General features: G+C 40.3%; 1 protein-coding gene across 6 annotated transcripts in view; it reads left to right on the top strand.

Annotated features, from left to right (window-relative positions):
- The window catches only part of MAPRE2 (microtubule associated protein RP/EB family member 2), a 72,247-nt gene that overhangs the window by 37,189 nt on the left and 7,345 nt on the right, over positions 1–27,713 (top strand). For all 6 annotated transcript variants that reach the window (XM_039703055.1, XM_039703053.1, XM_039703054.1 and 3 more), the window contains 4 exons: positions 9,167–9,312; positions 11,255–11,468; positions 22,479–22,618; positions 27,031–27,186. In XM_039703055.1, the coding sequence (XP_039558989.1) occupies positions 9,167–9,312; positions 11,255–11,468; positions 22,479–22,618; positions 27,031–27,186 (656 nt within the window). The remainder of the gene's footprint in view (positions 1–9,166; positions 9,313–11,254; positions 11,469–22,478; positions 22,619–27,030; positions 27,187–27,713) is intronic.

Raw genomic sequence — 27,713 nt, 5'->3', positions numbered from 1 at the left:
AGAAGGAATAATGTAACATTCTGCCTTTACTAAAGGCTTTATTCAGAACACATCTACTTAATGTGACAGTAGCTGCAATGACAGAAAAAGCAATCCAACCTCCTTGCTGTGGAGAAGTAGCTTTGATAATACACATACTGTAGCAATACCAGCCTCTCAATTCCTCCCAGTTTCTCAATTTCCACTTGGAGGAATAGAGCTGCTAGGATGAGGAGCAGCACAGGAAGAGGTTGGCTTAGTCATAAAGTATTTGTATTCTTTGGGAGTCTTAGATGTGTTTTTTGTCTCTGCTAAGTAGGCCGAGCAAAGTGCAGTGTCCCCTGAGCTTTCTGAATGCCTGCTGTGGTAGTGATGTGCCAAGAAAGCCAGGGTATGGATGGGTGCAGCCCTGGAGAGTCTTAATTCAGTCTGCAGCTCCTCTGGTAATTTACTTTTGACAACTGAACAGAGTAAATCTCTCCAAGCATCTCAGTACAATTCTTTTTGCTTTAGATATTTGTCATATTGTCAGTTTTTGGACTCTGGGTTTGATTTCCTGCTAAGTTGTTTTATTTGAATGTGAAATCTATAAACCATGGTTTTAATAGAAGGCATAGTGCATTCCCTTTAGAGAGAGCATTTAATTTGATACATCAATGAAATATAATAGAGAACAATTGAGAAGATGTAATGTCATAGGATCCCATGTGCAAAACTCATAGGTTTGGGGAACAGGAGTTTCATATGAAGTATGACATCAGTTGTTTCGTAGGAGTCATGCTGTTTTTTAAGGAATACATAGTGGTTTCTTAGAAAGAATTCTGACTAAGCAGCTTATAACTGAATTTTCTTTAGTAAGGCTGTTTTTCATCTCTAAGGAATACCAAGTGTATGTGTTGCAGGGCTTTTCATGACTGTTAGAGTGTTACATGAGAGTATATTCAAAATAAGAGTCAGGCAGGGGATTATAGAAGGCTTGCATATGAATTAAAAAGAAAAAAACACCATGTCTACAAGCTATATAATGTCAAGGAAGTGGTAAATGGATAGAAAGGAAAATGTGGCCTGGAGCAAGGTATATTTTTTTACTTAGCTATACTTCTGTGATTCTATGAGATTAAGGAGATACAGACTCTCCCCACTTTGTGTATTTGAAAATTCTCGGTAGAGTTATAAGCTTGCAAATTGTCAGGCCCCCAGTGTATACAGACCTTCTGTCTTTGAGGATGTGTATGCAAGGATCAAGGATTGCATGCAGGGTTGGTTTTTTCCTTTCTTTTAATAAACGGCCATATTGTAAAGAAAGCATGTGGTTTAGCATTTTCAAATTTTAGACTGTGATGCTTTCTCTACAGATGCCCTGGGTGTTGCCAGAGGGAATTTCTCATGGGGTGACTTCTGTCCCACATAAAAGTTAGTGTTCCTGCTGTGGAAATATGCAGTCCCTTTTTATATATATATGTTTTGTTATCATTCTGCCGCCCTTGTGTCGGAGAAGAGCAGGCAGTGTGACAACAGGGCAGATGTCATCCTTTGTTTGACTTTATGTCACCTCTGGCTCGGCCTTTTGAAAACTTCACTACAGCCTCTGTGGGCTGTTGTCCCTTGTGCAGGGGAGGAGGATCGCTCCTGGCTTGTGGAGGGTGTCCATGGTGTTCTGCTTGCAGGGAGGGAGTACCGAGCCCAGCCCCTGGGCAGGGCAGTGCCTGTGCCAGGCAGCCATGGGCCTGGCCCCTCAGCCTCAGCACCCTGGGCAGCAGCAGGCAGAAGCACGCTGCCTCCTGAGCAGTGTTCCAAGGGAGCCTCCTCTCCTCTCCTCTCCTCTCCTCTCCTCTCCTCTCCTCTCCTCTCCTCTCCTCTCCACTCCACTCCACTCCACTCCACTCCACTCCACTCCACCATGCCAGAGGAGAGCTCAGGGGGCTGGAGAAGAAGGGTATGGGCCAGACAGAGAAATGGTGAGCAGGGCTGTTTTTATTTTTTGAAAGTCAGTATATTTTTACGTAAATATACTCACAAACATGGTTTATTCTGAAGGTGAGCTGTGTACGATTTGTGTTTCCATATCTCAAAAAGTGTATTTTGCTCACTGCCTATATTAACCTATAACTTCCTACATGCTTATTTCTAAAATCTGCCTTGTAGGACCCTGTTGGAGGATTTGGTGCCAGCATTCCTCTACAGCCCAGTGCGCCTGAGAAGCCAAAGCATGTTTCCACATTGGTGGTTTTGGTTTTTTCCCGGTTGGCAGCCTTGCAGAGCTTGGGTCTCTAGCACCACTTGGGAACATGATTAAAACATGACTTGATCCCGTTTGCACTCTGTAACCAAGGCATGTTTCAAGGAACCTGCATGTTGTCCTGAGGTCATGCAACACAGAGCACACTCAGTGTCAATGACTCTCTGATGTCTTCCATACGATATTTAGGATTAGAGGGATACAATGAATGTTAATGATTGGATTTAAATAATTTCCAAATCTTTCTGAGGAAGCTTGCAAAGCAGTATCATGAGATTCCCAGGCAATAATTTATTTTTTTAAATGTCACTCATTAAGAATTCAGGAGGAATAGAACTTGAACAAGGTTTTTGCTTTTTAAAAGTAATTATTTAATTACTCATAGCACTCACTTGCAGTCAGTTGCTTGATTTCCCTCTGGTTTAAAGAGCTTGTTAGATTTTGTGTGGTACTTTCTTTAGGCATGATGAGTTACGCTGCTATTTTAAGTTAAATGGGAACTGTGTTTTCTGAAATTGTTCTGATCTTCCTGTTTAAAAATTAATGAATTCCAAAATAAATTATTACCAAAAATTTAAGTATTAAAAACTCTGCTGTGTATAATTTATGAGCAGCTCAATGATTTACATATTTAAGAAAAAGAGAATGCAAGTTAACACAGGGGAACCCTCACTCCAATATCCATTATTTAAAATGATCCGTGGATATTCTGGATTATGTCACACCCATGCCCTACCTGCGTGAAACAGGACTTTTGGAAGCAGATGTTATTTAGGTGCACATGATCTCAGGGGCTGTTGGTAGGGCTGGTAGGAGGTGCATAGCTCCTTTAGGCTGTTTGCTGTGGTGGCAGCACTGCTTTTGCGAGCTCCCATCTGTATGCAGGCGCTCACCCTGCCCTCTTTGAGGCAGCTGTGCTCATGCAACTGTGAGCAAGATGGCAGGGCTTCACTCTAATCTGCATCACTTTTAGGGCTTTTTAAGTGCCCTCCCAGGACTGTTGCTGGAAAGCGTTGAAGCTAAGCCAGAGTGGCTTCACTGATGCACAGCCCCATAAAAGCTTGCTTCTCTACAACTAAGTAGGTGTGGTCTTGAACATTCACTGGGAAATGGGCTGAAACTTTGAAAATTGTGGTGAAGGTGGCGGGGGGGTGGGGGGTAGGGCATGTTAACTGGAGAAATAAAATAATGTTGGCCATATACTAGGTCATGTAGGTGCTGCTGGAAATGCAAATAGGAATTTGAAGACCATGGTCTCTCCAGTGGAGCGCTCAAGATAAAGCGTTCTGTTTCTTAAACACGTGGCTGTATGTTACACAACATGATGCTCACAGACATGGAGACACAGAATGATTCATTTTGGAAAAACCTGTAAAGATCATGGAGTCCAACTGCCAAGTCCACCACTATACCATGTCACTAAGAGCCACATCTACATGACTTTTAAATACCTCTAAGGGATGGTGAGTCCCCCACTTCCATAGGCAGCCTGTTCCAATGCTTGACAGCCCTCTCTGGGAAGAAATTTTTTTCTAATACCCAATCTAAACCTCCCCTGCCACAGCTTGAGGCTGTTTCCTTTTGTTCTGTTGCATGGGAGAAGAGACTGAACCCCACCTGGCTACAGCCTCCTTTCAGGTAGTTGTAGGCAGTGAGAAGGTTCCCCCACAAGCCTCATTTTCTCCATGCTAAATAACCCCAGCTCCAGCAGCTGCACCTCATACAAGTTGTGCTCCAGACCCTTCACCAGCTTCATTGCTCAGTTTTTAAAACAAGCTTTGAATTGCATAACAGAAGACCCATATTTGAAATCCAAATGAAAATGTATGCTCTGATACCTGAGTGGAAAACCTACTGCTGCGTGCTTACCTAAACATCACTGCTGAGGAAGCAGTTCTAGAAAGCCTAAGGTAAAAGACCAGCCCATTGTACTGTAAACAATGATTGCTGGCATTTGTGGGTTTTTCTCTCAATTTTTTACCAAACTACTAAGTCACACATGCTCCTTGCAAGTCACTGATTGTTGCTGTCGTCGCAGCAACAGAAATACGGGGTGTGTGCAGCTTTCCATCAGTGTGAGCAACCACTGTGAACTGAAGTACTGATGACTAATTCATACACAAATCATCCTGCATTTTCCAAATACATGATCAGGTGGTTGCAGCTTTGGAGAGAATGAATAATTTGAAGGAGTTTGTATCTAATATGACTCGATATGTATTTTTGTATTATCTAAATATTTCATTGAAGCAAACAAACTAATTTTGTTACAGAAAAAGTGCAGTCAGCTTTTTTCCCAAATAGAATTTTTCAAAAACTGAGTGTATGAAAATCAGACTGAGACCTGGTTAAAAGGTTTAAACTTGATTTCTATGCTGTTTTAGAACAAAGCTAATACTGAACATTTATACCAAATTTCTAGTGTAGAATTTAGCTCTGTTTGCTGTGGTTTGGGTATCAGAATGAAAAGAAATCAGCCCCACCCCTGCCCCAGCAAGGCCCTGTCTTTTCATAGGCCTTTTGTTTTCCATGTTGACAGGTGTGGTTTTATATAGTTTTCTGGGATCTTGCTCCCACACATTGCAGGGATTCAGGGAGGAGCAGTGAGGGACAGTCTTTTGACATTAGGTTTGAAGGATTGACCTAATTTGTGTAGGGCACACACATATTGGCATATATTTATTCCTGCTTACATTCATAATGTTCCTACTAAATATTTTATTAGTATAATAAGTTCTAACTATAGTATATTAAAAGCAGTTAGTTTGAAAATAAAGTTTTCCTTTTAATTTATAAATATATAAACATCAATGCTAAAGAAAACCAAGCGTCTAATCTTGATTTCAGATCTCTAATCTGAAATCCAGGAAGTTTACTGAGTGGTAAAAACTGGTTGCAAACAGGATTCTCTTGTTTTCATTGTTACCTCCTTGAATTTCCTTTTGATTTAAATAGTGAGGAGCAGAAATATTTTTGATAATAAAGAAAATACTTCTTTGCATTTGTGGATTCATCAGCCTCCAGATGGTGAAGGAGAGGAGAAAAGCTGAAAATCTCTAATGATGCAGAGTGCATATGCTTCAGAGCAAGCTAAGTCAGCGTGGACAGTCTGGGGAAAGAAACACAGAAGCAGGGAAGAAGACATACAGGACAAAACCTAATATTAGTTCAGCATTGCTTACTGTAAGGGACTAGTGAAAGATTGTCTACAACTCTGAAAATGCTGTAAGATACTCAGTTTTTATAAATTTGATAGTAATTTTCTGCTTTACCACTGCATGTGGCAAAATTCTTGAATTTTAACAGCTTTAAATAACCACCTTTTCAATTCTGAGTTTGTTCTCTTGTCTGAATTCTGCCCTGGCATCTCTTCCCCTCCTCTGGCAGCTGCTTGCCAGCCTGGTGGATGCAGTGCCCTCCCTCCACTTTTTGCCTGCTCTGCCCCAAGCCTGGGATGCCCAGGAAACACCTGCAAAGCCCTGATGCTGCTGGGCTTTTTCCGCTCACTAATGGGGCTAAAAATAGCAACTGCTGGGGGTGATTTCAGCACAGCCACGTTTGCAGGCTCATTTCAGAGTCTGGTCTGTGAATATCTTCTGTGACTAATGGCTGCATCAATATTCCAGATCAAAACACAAAAGGATTTTTAGCCAGTGATTCTAAATTGCTTGTTAGCTAATAAAGGATTAGAGGTTTTTAACATTGATCTCTCTTCTGCAGTGCCACCAGCTGTACTTTTCATCTTTCATTTGAGTAGATGTCAAATTATGTCTTTTTTTGTGTGTGTATGTGCATGTTTATGCATATAAAAGTTTTTCAGTCAGAGAGATGGATTTATTGTGAGAGCTATTCTGGCAGTGTGTTTTCAACTTCCCTCTACACATTTGATAAGATTTAGGTTTGGGGGATTTTTTAGTTGTTTTTTTGGGGGTGTGGGGGGACTGTTGGGGTTTTGGTTGATTTTTTTTTTTCCAGAAAACTTAGGGAAGTTTTTAAATACTGAATAAAACACAGTAGCATAAAAATTCTTTTGTTTGTGTAAATTATGCAAGAGGTATGTCACAAGGCATAATGTCATTATCCCTACTGTTGTTTTCTTTGTATTCCATTAAAAATTTTCTTTTCTCATGCACCTGCATTGAAACATCAGTTGTGTAGTACATTGGATAGGCCTAAAGAGCTGTCCCATATGCAGAGGACCTCACAGATATGCTGTGGCTGAAAGGTAAAGGCATTGCAGTCTCACATTACTTAAGTGGGGCACCCTTTCTGCTGCCTCCAGGAAATCTCAGCCATGGGCAGTGAGGACAGTACTGTCCCCGTTCTGTTGCACTGGTGTTTCCCATTTAAATGTAATCTGACAGCTACAAGCTTTAGGGGGTAAAATCTTAAATTATGAATAAACACCTATATAATATTACATACATACATAACCTCAATGTCCAAAATCAGGTAGTCCCAGTTGACTGTAATGATATTTTTACTTTCTCCTGTTGGTGTGGTAGGCAGGTCTCTGGCTTTTTGGAGTTGGGAGGAATTTCCTCTCTTTGTAGCTCTGTGTTTAGTTCAATCCATGTTTGTTTGTTGCCTCTGCACTTCAGGAAGGAGTATTTTAATGAACTGTATTTGCCAGTGCAATGAAATCCTCCTGTTGGGGAGACGGCCCAGCAGCCGCTGCAGTGTTGTGTCAGAGAACAGCTCCGTGCTGCCATGTGGATGCAGTCCAGTGTTTTCTGCCCTCCAGTGTTGTGCAGACCCAGGACCACCTCCTGGCTGGCAAAGGTACAGAAACAACTGCCAGCAGAGAGAACACAAGGAAATACCCTAACTAGAGAGAGACTATCTAAAGGCATGCAGAAGGAATTTGCATTACCAGCAGAAGGAGAAGAATCTCATGTGAACACTTTGGGATTCTAGTTTTCTAAAAGGATCTAGATGAAAGGTTGTGCAGTGCATTTTTAGGGCCTCCAGGCAATTGCTTAGATATCAGAGTAAAGCTTATAATTGGGGTATGGGGAGGATGAAAGGACAGAGTTAGGAACAAATTCAATTTATAACATTAAATGATTGCATAATAATCCTTTTGCATTAAATTAAACAATAAGTGTACTCAAGCTATGCATTATCTGTATATCTATGCTTTTAACTGTAATGTATTTTTTCCATTGTCATGTATTTACAAGTTCTCTTGGTAAGGATGAGTTTTGAATAAATATTTGTGTTTATGAAGTTTTCTGTAAGAAGATGCAAATTTGTCATCTAATGCTTGTAACTTGCCAGAAGGCGCCTTTCCCTGTAGGGAATATTTTACTTTGATTCCTAATCATATCAAGACCATTGCAAACAGCTAAGCACAAGGTGTCCTTGGAAAATGAGGTTTTTTAATAACCGTTTTCCCCACAAAGCTAGGCAACATGAACAGATTTTTTTTTTTCTGTCAGTGGTTTTCAGCACTAAAGCTGGATCTTGGTAAGTCCCTTTACAAAATTTGTGTTGGTATTTCAGAGAACATCTTTGGACTCTTCTCTTAAATTCTTCTTCTGTTTGGGAAGTGATGATCTCGGTAACCCTTTGTGTAATGGCTGACTGGATACAGAGAATGAGAACCATCTCATGCATAAAGCTGGTCATGTCAAAATATACACATACCCATGGAGAAAAATTACTTTAAGTTCAAGTTGTTGTTGACTCTTCTGTAAAACTGGGCAAGCCAGATGTCTGCTTTGTTACTTTGGTTTCTCTGTGAACACTCAGAAATATTTGTGATTAAAAAAATCATTGTTAATAGTGGGCTGAACTGTTAGGTGAGATCTGGGCACTTCTTTGTCAAAACTGATGTGCACTAAAAGCATAACAGTGTTTTTTGTGGAAGTGAAATTGAGCTTGTCAGGGGTAATCGGGCAGTCAGTTCCCTGCCCTGATGCTCAAGCACAGGGGCTGCACCCTCTGCAGTACCGTGTGGACATCACTGAATCTTTGCTGAGTATAAAGTATTTTGTAGAAAAATCTTATTAAGAAGAAAGAGAATTGCTTTTCTTCTGATTTACTTAAACATTTTCATCTTGATTTCTAAACACTTGAGTGTGTCAGCAGTAAAGGTTTTGCAAATGACAGTGGCATGATGCTCTAGGAGGAAGCTCCTTGCATGCAAGAAATGCTGTCTCTGTTAGCCATCCTCAGGATGCTGGTTAGAAGTTTTTCCATGTACTTCCTTCTTTGTTCTGGATTAGTTACACACACACACCCCTACTGCCTGTAAGTTCAGAGAGCTGTCAAAGTTGAATTTAGGAACCTGGCTGTCTGAGAAGTAAAGCTGTTAGCCCAGCTTTGAAAGCTATGGGTAAACTACGCTAAAGTCTGCTTATTTAAATGCTTTTCTCAGGAAATGAAAATCAGTAAGGATGTTCATTGCAGAGGGGTGTGACCTGACTAGTGTGTTTTAACAAGCTGGAGCATTGCAATTTTTTTTTTTTAGATCATGGTTTGATATAATCTTAAATAATTGTATTGGACTTGCTTGGCATTTGGGTACAAAGGCCAGAAGAAAGATGATCCTGGCTTGTTTGAATTCAGGGGACTGTGGGGATTGAGGAAGCTTATTAAGAGATTTTCATTTTCACTGTTATCTTCTCATTGTATGGACAGTCCTGCTGTGTATGGGGACTCCAAGACCATCCATTTCACTTTGCATTAGTCGAGGTGATTCCTCGGATGCTGCACGGCAGCGCATCGTGGATCCAGACTGAGTGGAAAAGAACCACTTGGACATGTCACTGCTCAATGTACATTGGATAAGCAGGTCTTGGGTGCATAGTGTTAGGCTGAATTACAGCAGGGACTTATTCAGCACTGTTGCTTTCTGCTCATGCTTTCTGCTAATGACATTAAACACCATTTGGTCTTAGCTGGGTGCGTCTGGATTAACGTCAATGCATTCTGTTGTTATAGGAGCAGCTTACTGCCAGTTCATGGACATGTTGTTCCCAGGGTGCATTAGCTTGAAGAAAGTAAAGTTTCAAGCAAAGCTGGAGCATGAGTACATTCACAACTTCAAACTTCTGCAGGCATCATTTAAAAGAATGAATGTGGATAAGGTAGGAATTCTGTATTTATGCTTTGATCACTACGTGTTTCAAAAGTTACATAAATTGTGTAAATTAATAAATAGGGGAAACGAACTTCAAAATACTTGAAAATGCACTTTTTCAACTTTTGGATGGAGAGCTAGAATTGCAAGTAGATGTTCTTGACCTTTCATCATCTGAAAAGAGTATTTGGGTGTGAAGGGAGAAGTTTGGCATTTGGCTCCACTTAGGTACAAATTGAAAATTGAGTCCACATGTCTGCTAAGGAGTTGTGCCATCTAACTCATTATATCTTAATACCAGAGACCCTTTGATAAAACTCCATGTGTTGGAAATTCCTTGTCATCAGTGAATCTTCATTTTTTGATAAGTAAAATTATTGGTGACCTAAATTTCCAACAAAACATATTTGAAAATATGCTGTTCTTATAAGTATTCCTTTTTTTTGTCCAAAGCAGAGTTTGAGGAATTTAAATTATTCAAAAGCTGGAATAATTTACCCAGTGATTGAATAGATGGGTAGCACATGTGATCTTGTAAAGTTAAAAATGGAAGCCTCTGAGAAAATGCTTGTTCAGGCTTAAGGTATTTGATTTATGCTTGAATGTGAGAGTTTGATGGACTCACCAATATAAATTACTGTGTTGATAAAAATGAATAATGGAAGTTATGTTATCATGCTTATAGTTTTACACTGATGCACTATCTGTTTACCCTTTTAAGGTTTTGCCCTGGCTTTTAATGTTGCCTTATTCTGCAATTTATATAGTCATAACAGAGGGTCCCTTAAGACTTCTGTGAATAACTGGAAAACCCTCATTGTTTCATGAAATGTTATGGGTAACATAACATGGGTAACTTCTGTTTACAGCGTGATTTGCTAGTGAAACATTGGGAAGACTAATGTAGTCAATTTTGCTGTAGAGAGCAAATTTATCCTGCCTTTTTAATGTAGAGTTGAGGTACAAATGGAACAACCTGAAAAGACATGCAAAATGCAATGTCAATTCTTGTAGAAGCATCATGGATTTATAAAATGCTGTACAGTTGGCTTAATCCTGAAGAAGAAAAAGAAAACCCTTTTCCAGCTGATAATTCATAACATTCAAGAGGCATTAAGGTCTCCCTAACTTGGCTGTTCAATCAGCTGCTTGAATTAAGCAAACAGGGCAGCTCTTCTGCAATTGTAGTCCCTGTCTGCCCACAGTGTCTGGAAGCCTTGAGTACTCTAATATTGGCTGAAGAGACTTTTTGGAGGTTTCATGTCTATGAAAAATTTCTAAGATATTGATATTGAGACATCCTCATAGCCTTTCCTTTGTTTTAGTAGAACTTTATAAGGCATTTAAGTCAACTTCTGCATGTCCACAAACTGTTCTATGTATAGCTATATGTGGAACAGAAAGAAATTACAAGGTTAAAACCTCAGGCTTGGTTCATATGATGACCATGTGCTACCAAAATGTAGGTTGGTTTGAACTTCAGCATGTCTTGGAAAATCTGCTGGGTTTTGTAGTTCAAACAGTAGGACAGAGAGCAAGAAACATCTGTCTGGATTTTCGGAAGAATTGTTTGTTTGTAGTATGTCAAACTGTACCATGTCCATTAAAACCAGAAATCCCTAGTTGGCTGAGTATTGTGTTACTCCCAGAACAGTGTCATTCATCATGGGATGTACCCATGGGATGTAAGGGAGTACTTCTGTGGAACCATAGCTATAAAGGCTTACATACACCCAATGTATCACTGCTTCAAAGGCTGGGTCTCATTGGGTTTTGTCTTCATTTTTTAAGAGCACTTGCAAATTCAACCTTTCTTTTAGGAACAAAAAAATGGCAGAGGTTTATTTGTTGATGCAGTTAATAGATTTTTTTAAATAAGTGTATATATGTAATTTTTATATTTAAAAACAGCAGTGACGTCATATTGGATGTTAATATCTGCCTTTTAGGTAATTCCTGTGGAAAAACTGGTCAAAGGGCGCTTCCAAGACAACTTAGATTTCATTCAATGGTTTAAGAAGTTCTTCGATGCTAACTACGATGGGAAGGAGTATGATCCTGTGGAAGCTCGACAAGGCCAAGATGCTCTTCCTCCACCAGATCCTGGTGAACAGATCTTTAACCTGCCCAAAAAGTCTCACCATGCAAACTCTCCAACTGCAGGTATTTTGCCTCTTAACAAATTCCATTTCTGTCTCTGAAGACAATTATAAACTGTGGTCCACTCTACTTAAATACTTGTTAAAAATTATTTCCTTGGGTGGTTGTGCCATTCTTTTTACCTTATCATAGGCTTAGCATCTTGAGACAGCAGGAAGGTAACATCTTGTGTGCTCTAGTTTGGTCCAGCCCTACTGAGCATAGGGTCTGCTCCACTGAACCCCCTCCATGTTAAATGACATGGACTCTGGTAATGCCTGGTGGTGGAGACAAAGGCTTCTAACAGTCTTGTTGCTGAATATGGTATGTGCAAGTGTATTCAAGAACATTAAATTGAGTGTGTTCCTCTTTCACACCTCTACCTTTATAGGAAAATGCTGATGCAGGCTGATTTATTTTTTAATTTTTATGGTGAGTAAAATGTTTACAAATCTTAAGGGCTAACCTGAAAACCAAAAATTAAGTTATTTTTGGGTTTATGTATGCTTATTGTTTGGATATGCTAATTCTCCTAACTGAAAAACATATAGCTTTTGCTCTTTTACAAAGATACCTCAGTCTTCTAACTTTTTATTTTGTGCTTGTGTTGGGTTTTGCTAGGATAGAGATAACTCTTCAGAGGAGACTGGTGCTAAATTTTGAATTTAAAACCAAAACAGTGTTGATAAGTCAATGGATGTTTTAATTATTGCTAATCAGTACTTACACAGAGTCCAGGCTTTTTCAGTTTCTCACATTGCCTTGCCAACAAGCAGGCTGGGGGTGCCCAAGAAATTTGGAGGGGACAAAGCCAGGACAGCTGACCCCAATAGACTGCACAGATAATCCATACCACATGGTATTGTGCTTAGCCAGAAAAGCTGGAGGAATAAGGAGAAGGGTGGGGAGGGACGTTGAATGTTACAGCATTTGTCTTTCCAAATCACCATTATGAATGATGGTCTGGCTTTCCTGGAGATAGGTTAATTCCTGCCTGCCTATGGGAAGTGGTGAATGAGTTGTTTGCATGGCTTTTGTTTTACCTATTAAACTGTCTTTATCTCAACCCGTGAATTTTCTCACATTTCCCCTTCTGAGTTTCTCCCCCATCTCACTGGAGGGGACAGTGAGCAATCAGCTGTGGGGGCTCAGCTGCCTGTTGGGGTTAAACCACAGTAGTGTTTCTGGAACAGGCCAAAGGAGTAAGCCTGATCTTTGGTGTTTATGTAATGTGGGTATGACTAGTCACTATGCAGATGCTGTTTTTGTTAACCTAGAATTAAGTGAACAGAAGAGCAGCTAACATTTAAGAAAAAGAAATAGTCACTAAAAAAGTGGACATAGGTTTGTGCATATGGAAATACACATGCACACACACCTATTTCCTTTATTGGTTTTTTTCTGGGTTTATGCTAACCCATTTCTCAAATAAGGATTAATATTTAGTTGATTTTAAACCTGTGACATGGGCTCGGATATGCACCAGTACTCACAAACGCAGGGGCAGGTGTGAAGCTTGAAGCACCCTCACTTTTAGGCCACCTTGTGCTCTGGAATCCTACCCAGATTTCAATGTTCTGCTCTGATCACTTCTGACGTCAGTGGGGCATACTTGGCCAGCTGCCTTCAGCTCATTAGTGCTTCCAGGAAATAGGGCACCTAAGAGCAGGCCAGTGCTACTCTGGGCTTCTAAAGCTTGTTTACATCTTTATTTTGCACCATCTTATGCCTGAGCTTCTGAATGTTAGGGTCTGGCACATTCCAATTTCCCATGTGATGTCTTGCACTCCCTTTGGAAACAGAAAACCCAAGTGCTAATGTCAAGATGTTGTCCAATTCAGAAATTGGAAAAGACACTTTTATTAAACACAGACTTTACTGTGCTTGTTAATGCTTCTTACAGATGGTCTGTTCTTCCCAAAGTCACAAATATGTCATCCAAATTAAAGCTGTGCAGGTGACAATCCTACAGAAATTGAGTAGCTACTGGAGTGGAACCAGCCAGCTGATGTGGAGGATAATGCAGTAATGGCATGTTGTGTTGCTGGTTGTATGAAGAGCATGTCCCATGCCTTCCCAGCCTTTGCATGGAATTGTATAATTGAGATAGTGTGATGAGTCGTGATAAGATCCTGTGGCTGTGAGAGTTAGCTTTTTCATGGAAAATGTCCTTCATTATTAACTTAAATATAGTCCAGAAATATGACTGGCTGGACACTAGTTTAATTTCTGAGCTGAGGATGGTGGGGTATGGCTATTACATGATGCTGGGTGAAATGAGAGTTCCAGCTTTTCTTGCTGTTTTCATTTTAGAACAGAGCTAATTCAGTTAGTTGTCAGTCATTCCATTGGCTTGCTGAATTCTGGGTGAGCATATTTTCTTGGCCCTGATATATGGTGCCTTTGTGCCTCACCTCACCCCATCACGGAACCTGCACATTGGAAGGGATGGAAGCCTTTACTGATGCTCTGGGAGGAGTTCTGAATGCATCTGCAAACTTGTGTGTGCCTCATCTCCTGCTGTTTGGGAGTAAATTGGGATGATGCAGGAACAAGTTCTGGGCAGCTGGGAAATTACCATGAAAGATGTGCTTCTGTACCTCTGTGTTCCACACCTAGCTGGAAGTGAAGGAGTATTCATTACAGCTGCTGGAGGAACCGTAATATAAACCCCAGGATATTGTTGGCCTTCTGGGCTGCAAGTGCACATTGCTGGCTGATGTTAAGCTTCTCATCAACCAACAACCCCAAGTTCTTCTCAGGGCTGCTCTGAATCCATTCTCCACCCAACCTGTATTTGTGCTTGGGATTGCCCTGACCCAGGTGCAGGACCTTGCACTTGGCCATGTTGAATTTCATGAGGTTTGCACAGACCCACATTTCAGGCCTGTCAGGGTCCCTCTGGATGGCATCCCTTCCCTCCAGCACGTGACCACAGCACATGGCTTGGTGCTGTTATTAGTTCGTGTGATTTGCTTCACCTTAACAGGGGAGCTTTGAAGTTTTAGTACTGCCTTGTCAGTTTATTAACAAAACAAAAGGAAGCACTCATGAGAAAAAGTAAAGAACCCAGAAGATCTTTTAGCATAATCCAAAAGTTTTTAAACATCATGCAGTGGACATTCCTAAATGTACACATCTATTGTTTGGTGTCAGGAGCAAGCAAGTTTCCTTCCTTCTTTGCAGATATACGGGTACTCATTCATATTTAGGGGTTTGGCAGGCTTTAAATATGCCCATTCTAAATTGATTAGATATATGTATTTCTAAAGGAATAATTTACTTTAGCTACTTGGAGTTTCATATGCATTTCAGATGATTCCTTTTGCTCTATGGAGTAACTCTTCCAGTGCCCTTTTTGGGCTTGAGTGATTTAGAAGATGATTGTTGACTATTCATAACTGCTTTATAACATTGTTCTAAAAATGTATTTTCAGAGGTAGACTAAGATATATGTCCTTGAGTTAATAAGTGGTCAGATCCTTAAAGGCTGCTCCAAAAATTTATCCAGAAAGGTACTGGCATGAATTAAAATTATTTTTGATATTTTAATCAGACTCTAAAGCTTGATGGGATGCCTGGTATCAGGTAGCTGCTTCCTGTACCTGTAAATGGATATTAACCTGTATCTCTATAAATGCAGAGTATGGTCTTTATTTAATTTGAAAAATAAACACTTTTAGAACAACCCAAAAGTCAAGAAGTGTAAAAATGCACTGGTTTTTGTGTTAATTGGTGGGCAGGCCAGCAGTCATAGCCCTTCCCATTCCAAAGGTGATCCTACTGAGGAGTCAGTGCAGGTCAAGGATAATGCAGCTCAGAAATGGAAGAATAAATAGGTCCCTACAACTAATCTGCTGTGCCACCCTCGCTCTGCCTTGTCCCTTTCTTCAGAGACAGAGCCAATGTGTGGCCGAGCTGACGGTGGTGCCGTGGGTGGATGGCTTTGGTAACGTGCCACAGTGTGCTTCTAGAAACTACAGGAGCAGCAAGGTTTCAGCAGGTGAATGCAGCTCCTGGGTGGGGAAATGAGGGTCTTTTCCTCCTCCAAGGAGCAGCACAGACCACCGCTGTAGGCTCTTGGCAGCAGCACCACAGCTGCTTTTACAGCTGATGCCATCTGCCAGCCCTGAGCCGACTTTCGATCTCCTACAGCCTCTGCTCTTCTCTAATGCAGTGGTAAACAGCCTACAGATGTGGAGTCAAAATTGTGGTACAGGATTAAAATATTAGGGCACCGTTGTTTGTGCCAGTTTAAATGCTCCCTGTGGGAAATAGCGGAAAAGGCTTCATCTGATCAAAATTGAAAATAGTGATCAGGTTGTCAGGATTTTAGCTTAGTGTCTTATGTAAGTATTCCTCTATGTCAGAGCAAATCTCCATGGAGCACTCCCTAGTGTATGGGTGGGGGGTGTCAAAAATACACGGGTATAAGACAGCTTAATAAAATTAATTATTTACACGCAAGCTAAAAATGTGAGAGGTTCTTAGATCTAAAGGCTGTTAGATTTTTTTTAGTTTGAAATATTCAGTGAGAGCAGGATGACTAAAGCAGAGCTGGAAAATACTGGAGGATCACATGAGGGCTAAAAATACTCACGCTATGACAGGGAAAATAACCAGGGCAGAATGAACTGTTTGTGCATGAATGCATTATATATAATGTGCCATTGAAAAGCCAATTGCACAAGAGAAATACTGATTTTCTTTAGGGAAACAGTATATCCTGCTGTGACAGATGTGCTGTAAATTAATTTTGAGGGATAAAAATACTCAGTGAGTCCAGTCTTTATTTTAGCAGCTAGTGATACAATTAGGACTCCTGGGAGACTAGAGAACTCCTAATGCTTTTTTTTTATTTTTTGCTTTCCACTAAGACTTGCTACCTTTTTCCCCAGTGGCAGGCAGTAGGTGTTGGCAGTGGCAATCTCTGCTGACTGTGGTGCAGTGCTCCAGGACAACGTGGCAGAGCTAGAGATGGAAAGAGCTGCAGGGTGACAAACTGAGAGTGTTTTCATCCCTAGTTCATACAAGGCCAAGGAATTGTACTAACCGAGGGGAACAGCATGTGCAGTGACAGCGCCGGCCTGGGAGGTAAAGTGGCTCAGCTGTAATACAGACACATCTCCCCTGCCAGCATGAGGAGAATTTAATTTTTAAATCCACTGAGCTTGAGAATTTAGAGCAGGAGGCAACATGCTTGCAGTGCATGAGCCAGGGCCTTTTTCGATAGAGATGATTGTGTTTGGAAAAGCAGTGGTGATAATGGCTATCTTAATTTTCAGTGTACCGTGGGTGTGGTTTGAGTGTCTGTGTTGCACAAATGTTGCACATTCTTTCCTTTTCCAACATGCATTTCTTTGCTGATTCTTTTCAGATTTTCCTTTTGAGAGTGCTTTCTCCTTAGAGCTAAGGAGACAGTGAGATTTTAGAAAATGCAGGTTTTTAAGAGCACTTGAAATTTTAAATTGTGTTCTTCTGTTAAGCCTGTGAAATGATTCCACCCATTGAAGATAAATGTTTGCATACTTAAATATGTTTCTAGAGCAAATAGAGGTTTCAGTTGAGAAGAAACTGAATTCAGTTGTTGATTATTTTAAATAATAAATAAATATTGGTAATTTTAAATCTAGAGCAAAGTCTTCTGATGGGAGAAAGGCTTTGGTTTTGGTTAGTTTTGGTTTGGTTAGTTCCCTTCTATCAAATCTTGTATTAAAGACAAATTAACGCAATGAGGCCATCAGTAAAACTTTTTCATTTGAAAAGTGGCCTCCATTGGACTTTCTTACTTGGATAGCTCTCTTGAAATGGTGAAAGTTTCAAGTACTCAAACACACTTCTCTTTGCCAGCTGTGTGGCAGAGAGGATGAATGCTGAGCTCACCAGGCTCTACTGGACCAGCAGCAGTGAAAGTCTGAGGAGCTGAGAGGGCAGAAGGGTCCTGCCAGCCAGGGGAAGGCAGTGCCACAAAATAATTAGGACAGCTGCACTGCAGTGTGTTGGAATTAGGAGTCAAGTCAGATTTTGTCTGAAGTCATTTAATTCCCATTAAGTGTCATTTGTCATTGCTTATTTCATTAAGTGTCCCTAAATTGAGCATTTGCTTGTGTCCTGGTGTAGCTACAATAATAAGAGTGTGTGAGCATTAATTAATCTGCTGCTCTCGCTCTCTTGGTTTAAGCGGGTGGAGAGTTTTTCTTTAGCTTGTGAAGAAATTACTGTTGGCCTCTTGTTGGGTTTGGTTTTTCTCCTGTGGTATGAGTCAGGAATATTCATTTTATGAAGTCCTTTAATTTGACTAAAATAGACTGTGAGTGATTCCCAAATTCCACTGAAGCAGTGGTTGTGTGGGCTCAGCCAAGTCTTGCGCTTGCTCAGGGCTTCCATTGCTCTCCACATTCTCCTTATGCACGTCCACACTGCATATTCATGCACGTGTTTTCTTGAAATTTTGCATAAATATTTAACAGCATACTAATTACTTTTATAGCTTCAAGGAAGATTGCTCTCTAAACGTTAAGTAGGTCTCTTGTTACAGGGCTGTGCCTGTGATGTAAAGAGAACTGGAATTTTCAGCACAGCTTTTTTGTACCCAAAACTGCACAGTGCCAACATCCAGTGTTTTATGTTGCAGAAGTTTGCATCTGTTTGTATAACTTAGGTATTTAGCAAAAATAATAGTGAAGCTGAAACTGCGTGGGATACATTTAATTATGGTGGACTGACTAATAATTGTTTCTGCAGTACCACAGATGGAAACCATTTCAAAGCTGGCTCATCTTAATTCAGTACAAGAACAGAATAATTTGTCTTTCAATTGTGAATTTACTTTTCTCATCTCTGCTAGTGTTATGTGGGCAGGTAGAAAAAGTTATCCAGGTGCTAATTGAAATAGCTGCAATACTGTTTACAAAAAAATTCTAATTGGAACCCTGCATTGACCTAAAATCAGAGCATGCTGTCACAGAAATTCTCACAGAACAATGGAGGTGGGAAGACACCTCTGAGATCATTCTGTCAAACTGTTCTGCTGAAAGCAGGGTCACCTTGAGCTGGTTGCCCAGGACCATATCCAGTCACATTTTGAGTATCTCCGAGGCTGGAAACCCCTCAACCTCTCTGGACAGTTTGTTCCAGTATTTGATAACCCTCAGAGTGAAGAAGTTTTTTCTTATGGTTAAATGGAATTTCTTGGGTTTCATTTTGTGCCCATTGCCTCCTATCCTTTGGGAACCACTGAAAGGAGCCTGTTTCCTTCCTTCTTTGCACCTTCCCTTGAGATGTAGATAAGATCCCCCCTAAAGCCTCTCTTCTCCAGTCTGAGCAGACATAGCTTTCTGACTTGGCTTATGTGTGAGGTGCTCCATTCCCTAAGTCTTTGTGGCTTTTTTTTTGACCCTCTCCAGTTCATCCATGTCTGTCCCATCCTGGGGAGCCCTGAACTGAACCGAGCATTCCTCGTGGGCCTCACCAGTGCTGACGAGAGGGGGTGAATGACCTCCCTCAGCCTGCTGATGATGCTGATCCCAGTGCAGCCCAGGAGGCTGCTGGACTTTCTTGCTGGAAGGGTGTTCTGCTGGCTCATGCTCAGCTCAGTGTCCACCAGGACCCTCAAATCCTTTTCTGCTGCAGTGCTTTCCAGTCTTTTGGCTGCCAGCATGTTTTGGGGCATGGGGATGTTCCTTTCCAGAGAAGGGCCCTGCATCTGTTTTTGAATATCAGGAGTAAGCTTGAAGAGGAATTAATAAGAGGCATTAATCTGCAAACTGTTATGGTACAGATTACAATGCAATTCTCTCACTGATCAGGAAAAATAGGTGATTATTGGATACTTTTTACCTAAAATACCTGTATAAAATTTTGTGCTTTATCAGAATATGTAAATGGGTTATATACAAATATTTTCATGGAAGAAATGATGTTGGAAAGAATTTAAACTGCTTGGGTTATGTAGTCCCTCTGAGCCATGCATTAGGAGTTATTCCATTATTGCACTAATTGACTGCAAAACCATTGCTCAACACCAAGTCATTAAATCTATCAAGATCTTGTCTCTGTTTAGATATTTGGCTGTTTCAAATACTTTGCATTACTCTATTGACCAGCATCCTTTAATTATTTTATGAAATTAGGCTTCTGCTGGAATGGAAGCTTACTTCTGGGCTGATTATAAAACTGATGCCTTAGAATAAATGTGCACTAAAGTTTTTTTTTCTTTCAAGAAATTTTAAATTAGAAATCCCTAAGCATTTTCTGTTGCAATTAAGCTCTGTCCGACTGTCACTGATGCCTCCTAGTAACTAGTTAGCTGGTTTTTATCTGTGTTACTGAAATTGGAGTATTGTGGTCATTTAAGAACTGATCCTGAGCAGTGGAGCAACAGTTGATTTCTTTTGGTTTGTCTGGACTTTATAAAGCTTAGTGGCACTTTGCTGTAGATATCCAAAGGGCTTTGTAGTTTTCAAAGGAGGGCAGAATACAATGGCACATATCAGTGCTGCAGGCACTGGGGATGAGGCTTGCTCAGCCCACTCTGGGAGGGCATCTCAGCTGCAAATTAGAAAGAATCCTTGGGGATAAAATGTTTGTGCCTGCTCATTCCTTAGCTCTCTCTGTGCCAGCTTTAAAGCATTTAATTTTCAGCTGATACCCTGAATTTGCATCTTGTAGTTGTAGAATACAATAAGAAGTAAATGTTGCTGCTTTGGTCATTAAATAACTTGAAACCCAGCTAGAATGCTAGAATCAGAGTGTTTTTATTTCATGTGCACATTCTTATTGCATATTTTGACACTAGTTTACTTCTGTTCATCTGCTAATCCAAATGAAAATTATTTTTCTGGTTTTAAGAACATTTTAGCAATCCTTCTCTAAAGCAGCTGATTTTTACTTAGTTATAATATGGGCTGAACATAGAAAGCATTGAAGGCAAAATGCTAAAGTTTAGGCAATTTCATAAAGAAAAATAGCAGCAAAAGATCTTGGCATTTTTAATGTTTTTCAACAAATTGTTTATTCTTTGCTGATCTAAGTATGATGTGAAAAAAGTCTCATTTCAGACATACACTTAACACTGAATTTTCCCAACTTTTTCAAGCCTGTGCACTGAATCTGAAATCTGCTAGAAAAGAGTTTGTGTATGCAATAGACATGGAGGCTATTGGAGTCACCAGTTTCTAAAAGAAAAAACACCAAACAAAAGGGAAAAAACCCCCACAACAAAACCACAAAAAAACCCACCCACCAGTATGCTTTTTTTCCCCCTTATCTGTCTTATATTAAAGAGCACAGAAAAGGAGGATGGCTGTCTTGCACAGAAATGTTTACACATGCTAATTGAATTATCAAGTTGTTTGTTTGTGTTCTGTTGGCTTTAGGTGACCCAGTTAATACAGAGTTATCCATAGGGGTGGGAGGAGATTCTTGCTACAGAGGGAGGCCTGTGACTAAATCAGGAAAGCTTAAGCTTGATTAAATAACCCGTTGCTGCTCTCCTTTCCCATCACTTTCCAGCTCCTTCAATGAACCACTGTCACAGTTCTAGGTCAGTGAGACTCTGTGAGCTCCGCAGTCTGGGCGTATGGACAGCCCCACAGGCTGTCTCTTCCTTTCACTGCCTCCTTGCAGTTTCTTCCTAGTAATGGCTTTTTGCTTAATACATTTGTTTTACAAATAATTGCTTTATTAAAGCATTGTCTGAGGATACACTGTGGAAGTGACAACTTAGAACAATTTGTGGTGTACCGTAAATCAAATAATCCTATGGGAGGAGCAGCTGGCGAGGTGTGGGGTAGAAGGTGGCTGCTGAGAAAGCCTGAGCAAAATCCCTCTGGAACTGGTGAACAGCAAGCAGAGAGCTCAGCTGGGAGCTGGGTGCCTGCTGGATTAGGGCTGCCTCCTGCATGGCTCAGGCTTCAGAGCTGACAGCATTTGATGGTGGAGGATGGCATGGAGCCTGTCAGCACGTTTGGACAACTGTGTTTTGCTCGCTGTAGGAATCAGTGATGAACATGGGTGCTGCCCAGCAGGACCTCTGATTCACATGCCTGCCTGCTTAATAAATCAAAGAGGCAGAGAGAGGCTGGGTTTCTGTTTTGTCTTCTTAACCAAACCAGTATCAGATGTTCTTCCAGTGCATCTCAAATTTATTCCTTGTTGGAGGGAATAAGGAAAAGGGCAAGTCAGAGTGCAGTGCTTGTGGGAGCTGGGGCAGGGGAAGAGCTGTGAGCCAGGCACTCGTGTTTGGGGTGGGTGACTGTATGGAACAGCCAGCATCAAGAGACTAAACAGGCAAAGCAAAGCATGAGGAGCTGCCTGGGAGGTTCCTGTGAAGGCACTGCAAACCCCTTCACACAGCTGTTGCTCTGCTTGGGCATTTATGTGCCAAGTCATTGTGGAAAAAGAGTATCTGTATGCACTCATTACTTGCCATTTTTGCTGGTGAAGATGTTGCTTCATATTCTGGCAGCTTCGCAGCCCAAGTAATTAAAGAGAAATAGGAAAACCTAAGGATATCAAAACACATCTTCTGGTCACTGTGGCCAACTGTGACTTCACCAATGGGATAATTCTGCTCTGAGTTTCAATCCCCTTGTCTTGGGGTGGTTTACATTTGAAAATGAAAAAAGCTCAGAGGAAATTTAGCTGACTTTATTTCAGCTGTCTTTCCCCAGGGAAACTGAGGGATAGCTATGTATGCTAAGTAATGGGCTGGGGGAATGCTCCCTTAACAGCTTTTTTTTTTTTTTTTTTAGCTGCTCAAATCTAAGGAAACTTTGATTCTTGGTGTGATGTTGTTTATTTTGGTTTCAGAGCTGCCTCACTCTCAGTAACAAACTCAGATTGGTAGGAAATGTGGTTTTTCCTTTCCCAAGGCAAAACAGCAGTGGAATTTCCCCTACTGTCACCTTACAGTAAGAGAGGGGATGGATGGCTGTAAAATCAATTCTTGTGTTTCAGTACCAGGTTAATAGGAATGCATTTATTACAGAGATCAATCTTGTTTAATGTTTACTTATTTACTGTGTTTTTCAGGTGCTGCTAAATCCAGTCCAGCTTCTAAACCAGGATCAACACCTTCTCGCCCATCTTCAGCAAAAAAAGCTACACCAAGCAGCTCAGCATCCAAATCAGATAAAGATTTGGAAACTCAAGTCATACAGCTCAGTGAACAGGTAAATTTGCTTTAGGCACAAAAGTAGATGCATTCACTGTCACAGGCAGGCATGAAATCTAATATTGTCTTCTGATGAATGATGCTCTTCAGAATTACGAAGGAACAAAAAGTGGAAATAGTTCAGCTGGAAAGAAATAAAAAAAGAAGAGATTTATTGTAAAGAATAATGTCTGGCAGAGATGACTGATTTTTGCCAGTATTTTTAAATTATGATCTTAGGAGTGAGAGGTAAGTCTTGCTGAAGCATAGTAATTTTATTAGATGTTGAAATATATCTTTTATTTTACTTGGATAGGAAAAATCTGAATTGTGTCTTTGCTCTTGTGTATTACTAATTTGAAATAAATCATTTAATGTGCCACTGTGGAGAAAACAAGCCTGTTTGTCATACCAAGGTGTTAAGAGATTTGCAGTTAAAGTGAGACTAGAGCATTGTGCTCTGCTTTCTGGAAGGAAGGTATTTAAGAAGCTAACACACCATTTTCATTTAAAAATGCAATCTACCTTTCTGTGAATACTTAGTTATATTATAAATAATGTTTTGTGATATAATTTTAAAAGTTTAGAATTTCTGTAATGTTAGGAATGTAAGGGCTTCATTTTTGTTTATGCTCTGGAGCTTTACACCATTCTCTCATTTCTGAACTGCAAGAGTGTCTGCACTGGACAAGAATAAATGCCTGCATCTGGCTTAAGACTGTGCTGTCAGAATGGTGTAAATGCCACTACTAGATATGAGGCCTGCTCCCTGTATTTGTCCTTGCTGAGGGAAAATTAAAAGGAAAAAATTTGTATTTTAGAATTCCTGGCAGCTGCATTCAGGAAGCAGTCATTATTCTGGATCAAATATAATTTTCCACAGTTAAAGGCATTTCAGTTTCACACTTTCATTGACCTGAACAGCAATGATTTCAGTTTTCTAGGGCACTGTTTGCATGTTTTTGATGAGTTGTACACTGAAAGGTGGTAGATGGATGGCCACATTCCAGACATTGCGTTCTGTGGATTCAGGGTATTGTTCTGAGCAGCAGAGAGCACAACAGGGTCCACCAGCTTTCCAAATGGGCTCTAGATTGTTGCTGTAAGAGAAAAGTTTTTAAATGTTGCACAGGGAATGGATGTAGATATTTTTAATGGAATCCTTTTTTTTTAAATCAGTGTCGAGCTGAGTTCAAATGTCAGCTTAATGCAACTTAAACTGCAGCATTTGTACTCAGAAGTCAGAATGTGTTTGCTTCAGGAGTAAGAGTTGGTTGGCATCTGAGCAACATAGAAACATTTGATCTTTACTGAAATAGACAGTCACTATCCCATCCACTGCTAACATATTCCTAGCACGTTTCATGTGTGAAAACCTTAAGCTTTATATACAAATAACCCTGAAGGAAAACTGATTATTTCCCCCATCACTGAAGAGAAGAAGAAACTTTGAGGATTTGAAAAACTGATTCCTTAATAGCTAGTTTTTAAGAGACATCTTCTAGCTAGAATGGTCTGGAAGGCTTTTTTTTTCTTAATGCTGACAGCATTTGGTATCTCATTTCCCACTAATGGATACTTGTAAACCGTGGCCATATTACACGAGCCAAAAAAGCTATGCTGCAAGCAGCTCTGAGCCAGGTTTTCCTGACCCCCAGTGTGAACATGCTGCAAGAGCCAAATTGCCTGGTTTTTACTACTCTGCAGCAGTTGTGGAGATGAGGGCAGCAGCCACCATTACTGTGTTTCTGTGTTGATTATAAGTAAGAAATGCTGAATTGTGTCTTGGATATCAGGGTCCTATGTGGCTCTTCATCCCTTTCATGGATAGCAGTCGAGGGAGATGGAAACATCTGAACTTCCATGCAACTGGTAGCAGAAAAGTTTAATTAGTGGGGATGTCTGTACACTTTGTTTTGCCATAGTGTACCTTAATGAGCTAGTTGTAATAATTGTAAGCGTCCCTAATATTTCCCAGTTAATAGCTCCCTACAATCTTAAAGTTTCTCTTAAAATCATCTTCAAACTGTGCCAGTAAATTAAACTCCAAAATTAAATTCCAAGGAGTGTCACTCTGCACTGGAATTTGATTAGCCATAGCAAGCATTGAAATTACTCTCTCCTAAAGAGTGTCTGAGTGCAGCTGAGGTGACAACACAAACCAGGGGCTATTGCATACAGAGAAGGGACTTTTACAGATGGAGAATGGTCCCAGGAACTGTTAGCTGGGTGCTGATGTACATGTAGTTTCTGAAAACAGCATCATTGTGCCTTTTTGCTTACAGTTGGGCCTAATCTGCAGTCTGGCTCTGCAGCCCTTTGAGTATTCATGCTACCTGTAAGTGCCATCAGAGAAAAGTCCAGTGAGTAGGAGCTGCTGCCTTTGCACCCATTAACTGGGTTGCAGGGGGTGCTTTTGGTCCAGAAATAGAGCATGGGAGCTGACGTGAGCTCTTCCTCAAGTGTCAGCCTTCTGGCGTGCTTATGGAAGGAAAAAGTAGGATGCAGGTGTGCCAAGTGTTTGAAGAAATATGGATTCACGTGGCACAGACAGGTAGCTGGAACTGAAAGGAAGCATATCTAGTTTGGTTATAGCAATGTTTACTATATACAGCAGTTAATTAAGTCTGTGCATATGTACATAGTTTAATGATTTTGTTTCTTTAAACAGCATGAATGTGAGAGAATAAAAACAGGAGAATGTCTTCATAGTAAATAGGTCAGAAGGGGAGATAGTCTCAGCTATTAGCTGCCAATTTTTCAGCTGAAGTTCATTGTTTTCCCAAGCTCTTGCAAGCACAGAGCAAGTGATCTGGAAGCAGTTATATTCTTATTCTGGCTGGATTCAGGGATTGCTCTCAAGCAATATGCTGTGGCAGTTCCAGAAGGCATGTCCTAAGTATGAGGTCTTCATTTATAGACCAGAATATTGTAAACTCTTGTTTCATTTTGCTATTCCTACCTTTGTAAAAAAATAGTTAATTTTAAGGTGGCTGGTCATTATATCCATAATGGATTCAAACTGTCAAGGAAGACTTGAGTGTCACACTTAGACAGCTGGTCAGAAATGAATTAGTGCATAAATGAGATGCCCTGAGATCCTGCTCTGGTAACAGGTCATTTCTGCTGTTTGATGCCTTTGGGAGTGCAATCAAAGGTCAGAAAAAGGCATCCCCAGCTCAGCAGTCATGGAAAAACAAACTGAAAGGATTTAGTGGGCTATCAAAGCATTGTTTGAACTCTGCTGGTATTTTTACTAGTGGAGGAAATAAATTAACTTGCAGTAGAACTGGCAATACAGAAGTTTCTATTAAATCATATCAGTTCACTGAAATGTAGTCTGATATGATTTAATTTATTTAGCATGTTTTATTTAGAAAATAATTTGTATAATTGCAGGCTTTAAAATGTGAATGTTAATTTGGCTGTAATTGGATGTGATTGTGGTCAGTGTGTTTACTGTAGACAGCTTTATCTGTGATTATTTCTGTTGGTTTTTATGCTGCTGTCCTCCAAATTTTCGAGCCACTTAGATGTTATCCTGATTGTGTATACCCCATTAGACAAAAGTTTATATGTTATGCTCCCACAAAACCTTTATTTTTAAAATATATATGTATAAAACTATATTGCAGCATGTGTCATGATTTATACAAAGCCTAATCATTAACAGCTACATTGCGCATGAATTATTTGCAGCAGTCCTAGTGGTGAAACTGAGGCTGACAGCATAGCTTGAAGAATCTTGTGAACAAGGTTGCAAGGAGGAAGGTACTTGGCATTTGAGAGAGTTTGTTGGTAGAAACAGCACATCAGTCAGAGCAGGTAGCCCATGGTGCACCCAGTCATGGCAGCAGAGTGCTGAAACACAGGTTTGTAAAATGTGGTAAGTGAGAAGGCAGAACAGTAGAGGTGGAAAACCAGTACAGCAGTAGCACATTTGTAACTAGAGGACCTTTTAATTTCCTAACTAGACTATTTCCATCCTCTGCTAGTTCAATGTATTTTTAGGCAAGGAGATATTGTAGGTTTCCCAACAACTACACATTTGTCCAGGCAAAAATAATGCAAGTACTGAGCTGAAAGTTTTATTAGTTACCACTACATGACGTTTCTGACAGTCCTGTTATGAGGCATGGCTTAGGTAGCCCTGATTTCTGCACTGCTACTTTGAGCTTCAGTTTAAAAGAGTGTTGAGAAAACTGACCTTTAAGGATCAAGGTTAAGATGTATCCAGGGGGAGTAGCGGGGGACCCTGATTCTCTGTGGGGTAAGGTTTAATTTAGCACTGCAGAAAGAAAGCTGGACTTCATTTCAAGCTATCAAATCAAATATGTATTTAAGATTGCTTTGCATACAAAATTTCAGACTCTGTTCTTTTGTCTGTAGTACACCTCAAAACTGATGCATCATGTCTTGATTTATATGCAGGTACATTCATTAAAACTTGCACTTGAAGGCGTGGAGAAGGAAAGGGATTTCTACTTTGGCAAATTAAGGGAGATTGAACTTCTCTGCCAGGAACATGGAGGAGAGAATGACCTTGTCAATCGGCTAATGGAAGTCCTTTATGCTTCAGATGAACACGTAAGTTGAAGCCTAATGGTTTTTATCTCAACAAAAAAAGCTTAATTGCATTAAATTTAATTGATGTAGTATTGGGTCATATCCTGTATTTAGAACTGCAGCTAGGATTCCTGTGACTTCTCCCCAAAAAAGGAGGTTTCCATTTGAAATTGCAAACAACAGACTTTTTAGCTTGAGGGGAGGATTCAGGAGGTTTGTCGCTTTTCACTGCTTCAGTGTAGGTTTTGTATTCTGGGGGCTTGCTGAGCTTTATCTAAAAGGGGAGGGTCTTTTTCACAATTTTAAATTGATTTCATGTGGTTCTGAGCCTTAGTTTTGTTTTTTTCATCTTCCCTCTGTGTGCACGAAGTCTTTTACTCATGTTCTGTAATGCGTCTAAAATCACAAAAATTCTGGCAGAGGTGTTGTTAGCTGTCTACAGCTGTGAACCTTCTCTGGCCCGTGTGGCAGTGTTGGAATATGTATGGTGCAGGTTGCCAAATACGTAATTATATCTACAAAGATAATGCTCTTTAGCATTTTTTGTC

This window comes from Passer montanus, unplaced genomic scaffold (genome assembly GCF_014805655.1).
Source record: "Passer montanus isolate IOZ18808 unplaced genomic scaffold, ASM1480565v1 scaffold16, whole genome shotgun sequence".
Taxonomy (NCBI): Eukaryota; Metazoa; Chordata; class Aves; order Passeriformes; family Passeridae; genus Passer; species Passer montanus.
Note: the sequence above shows the minus strand (reverse complement) of the source record. Positions and strands in the feature narration are given on the sequence as shown.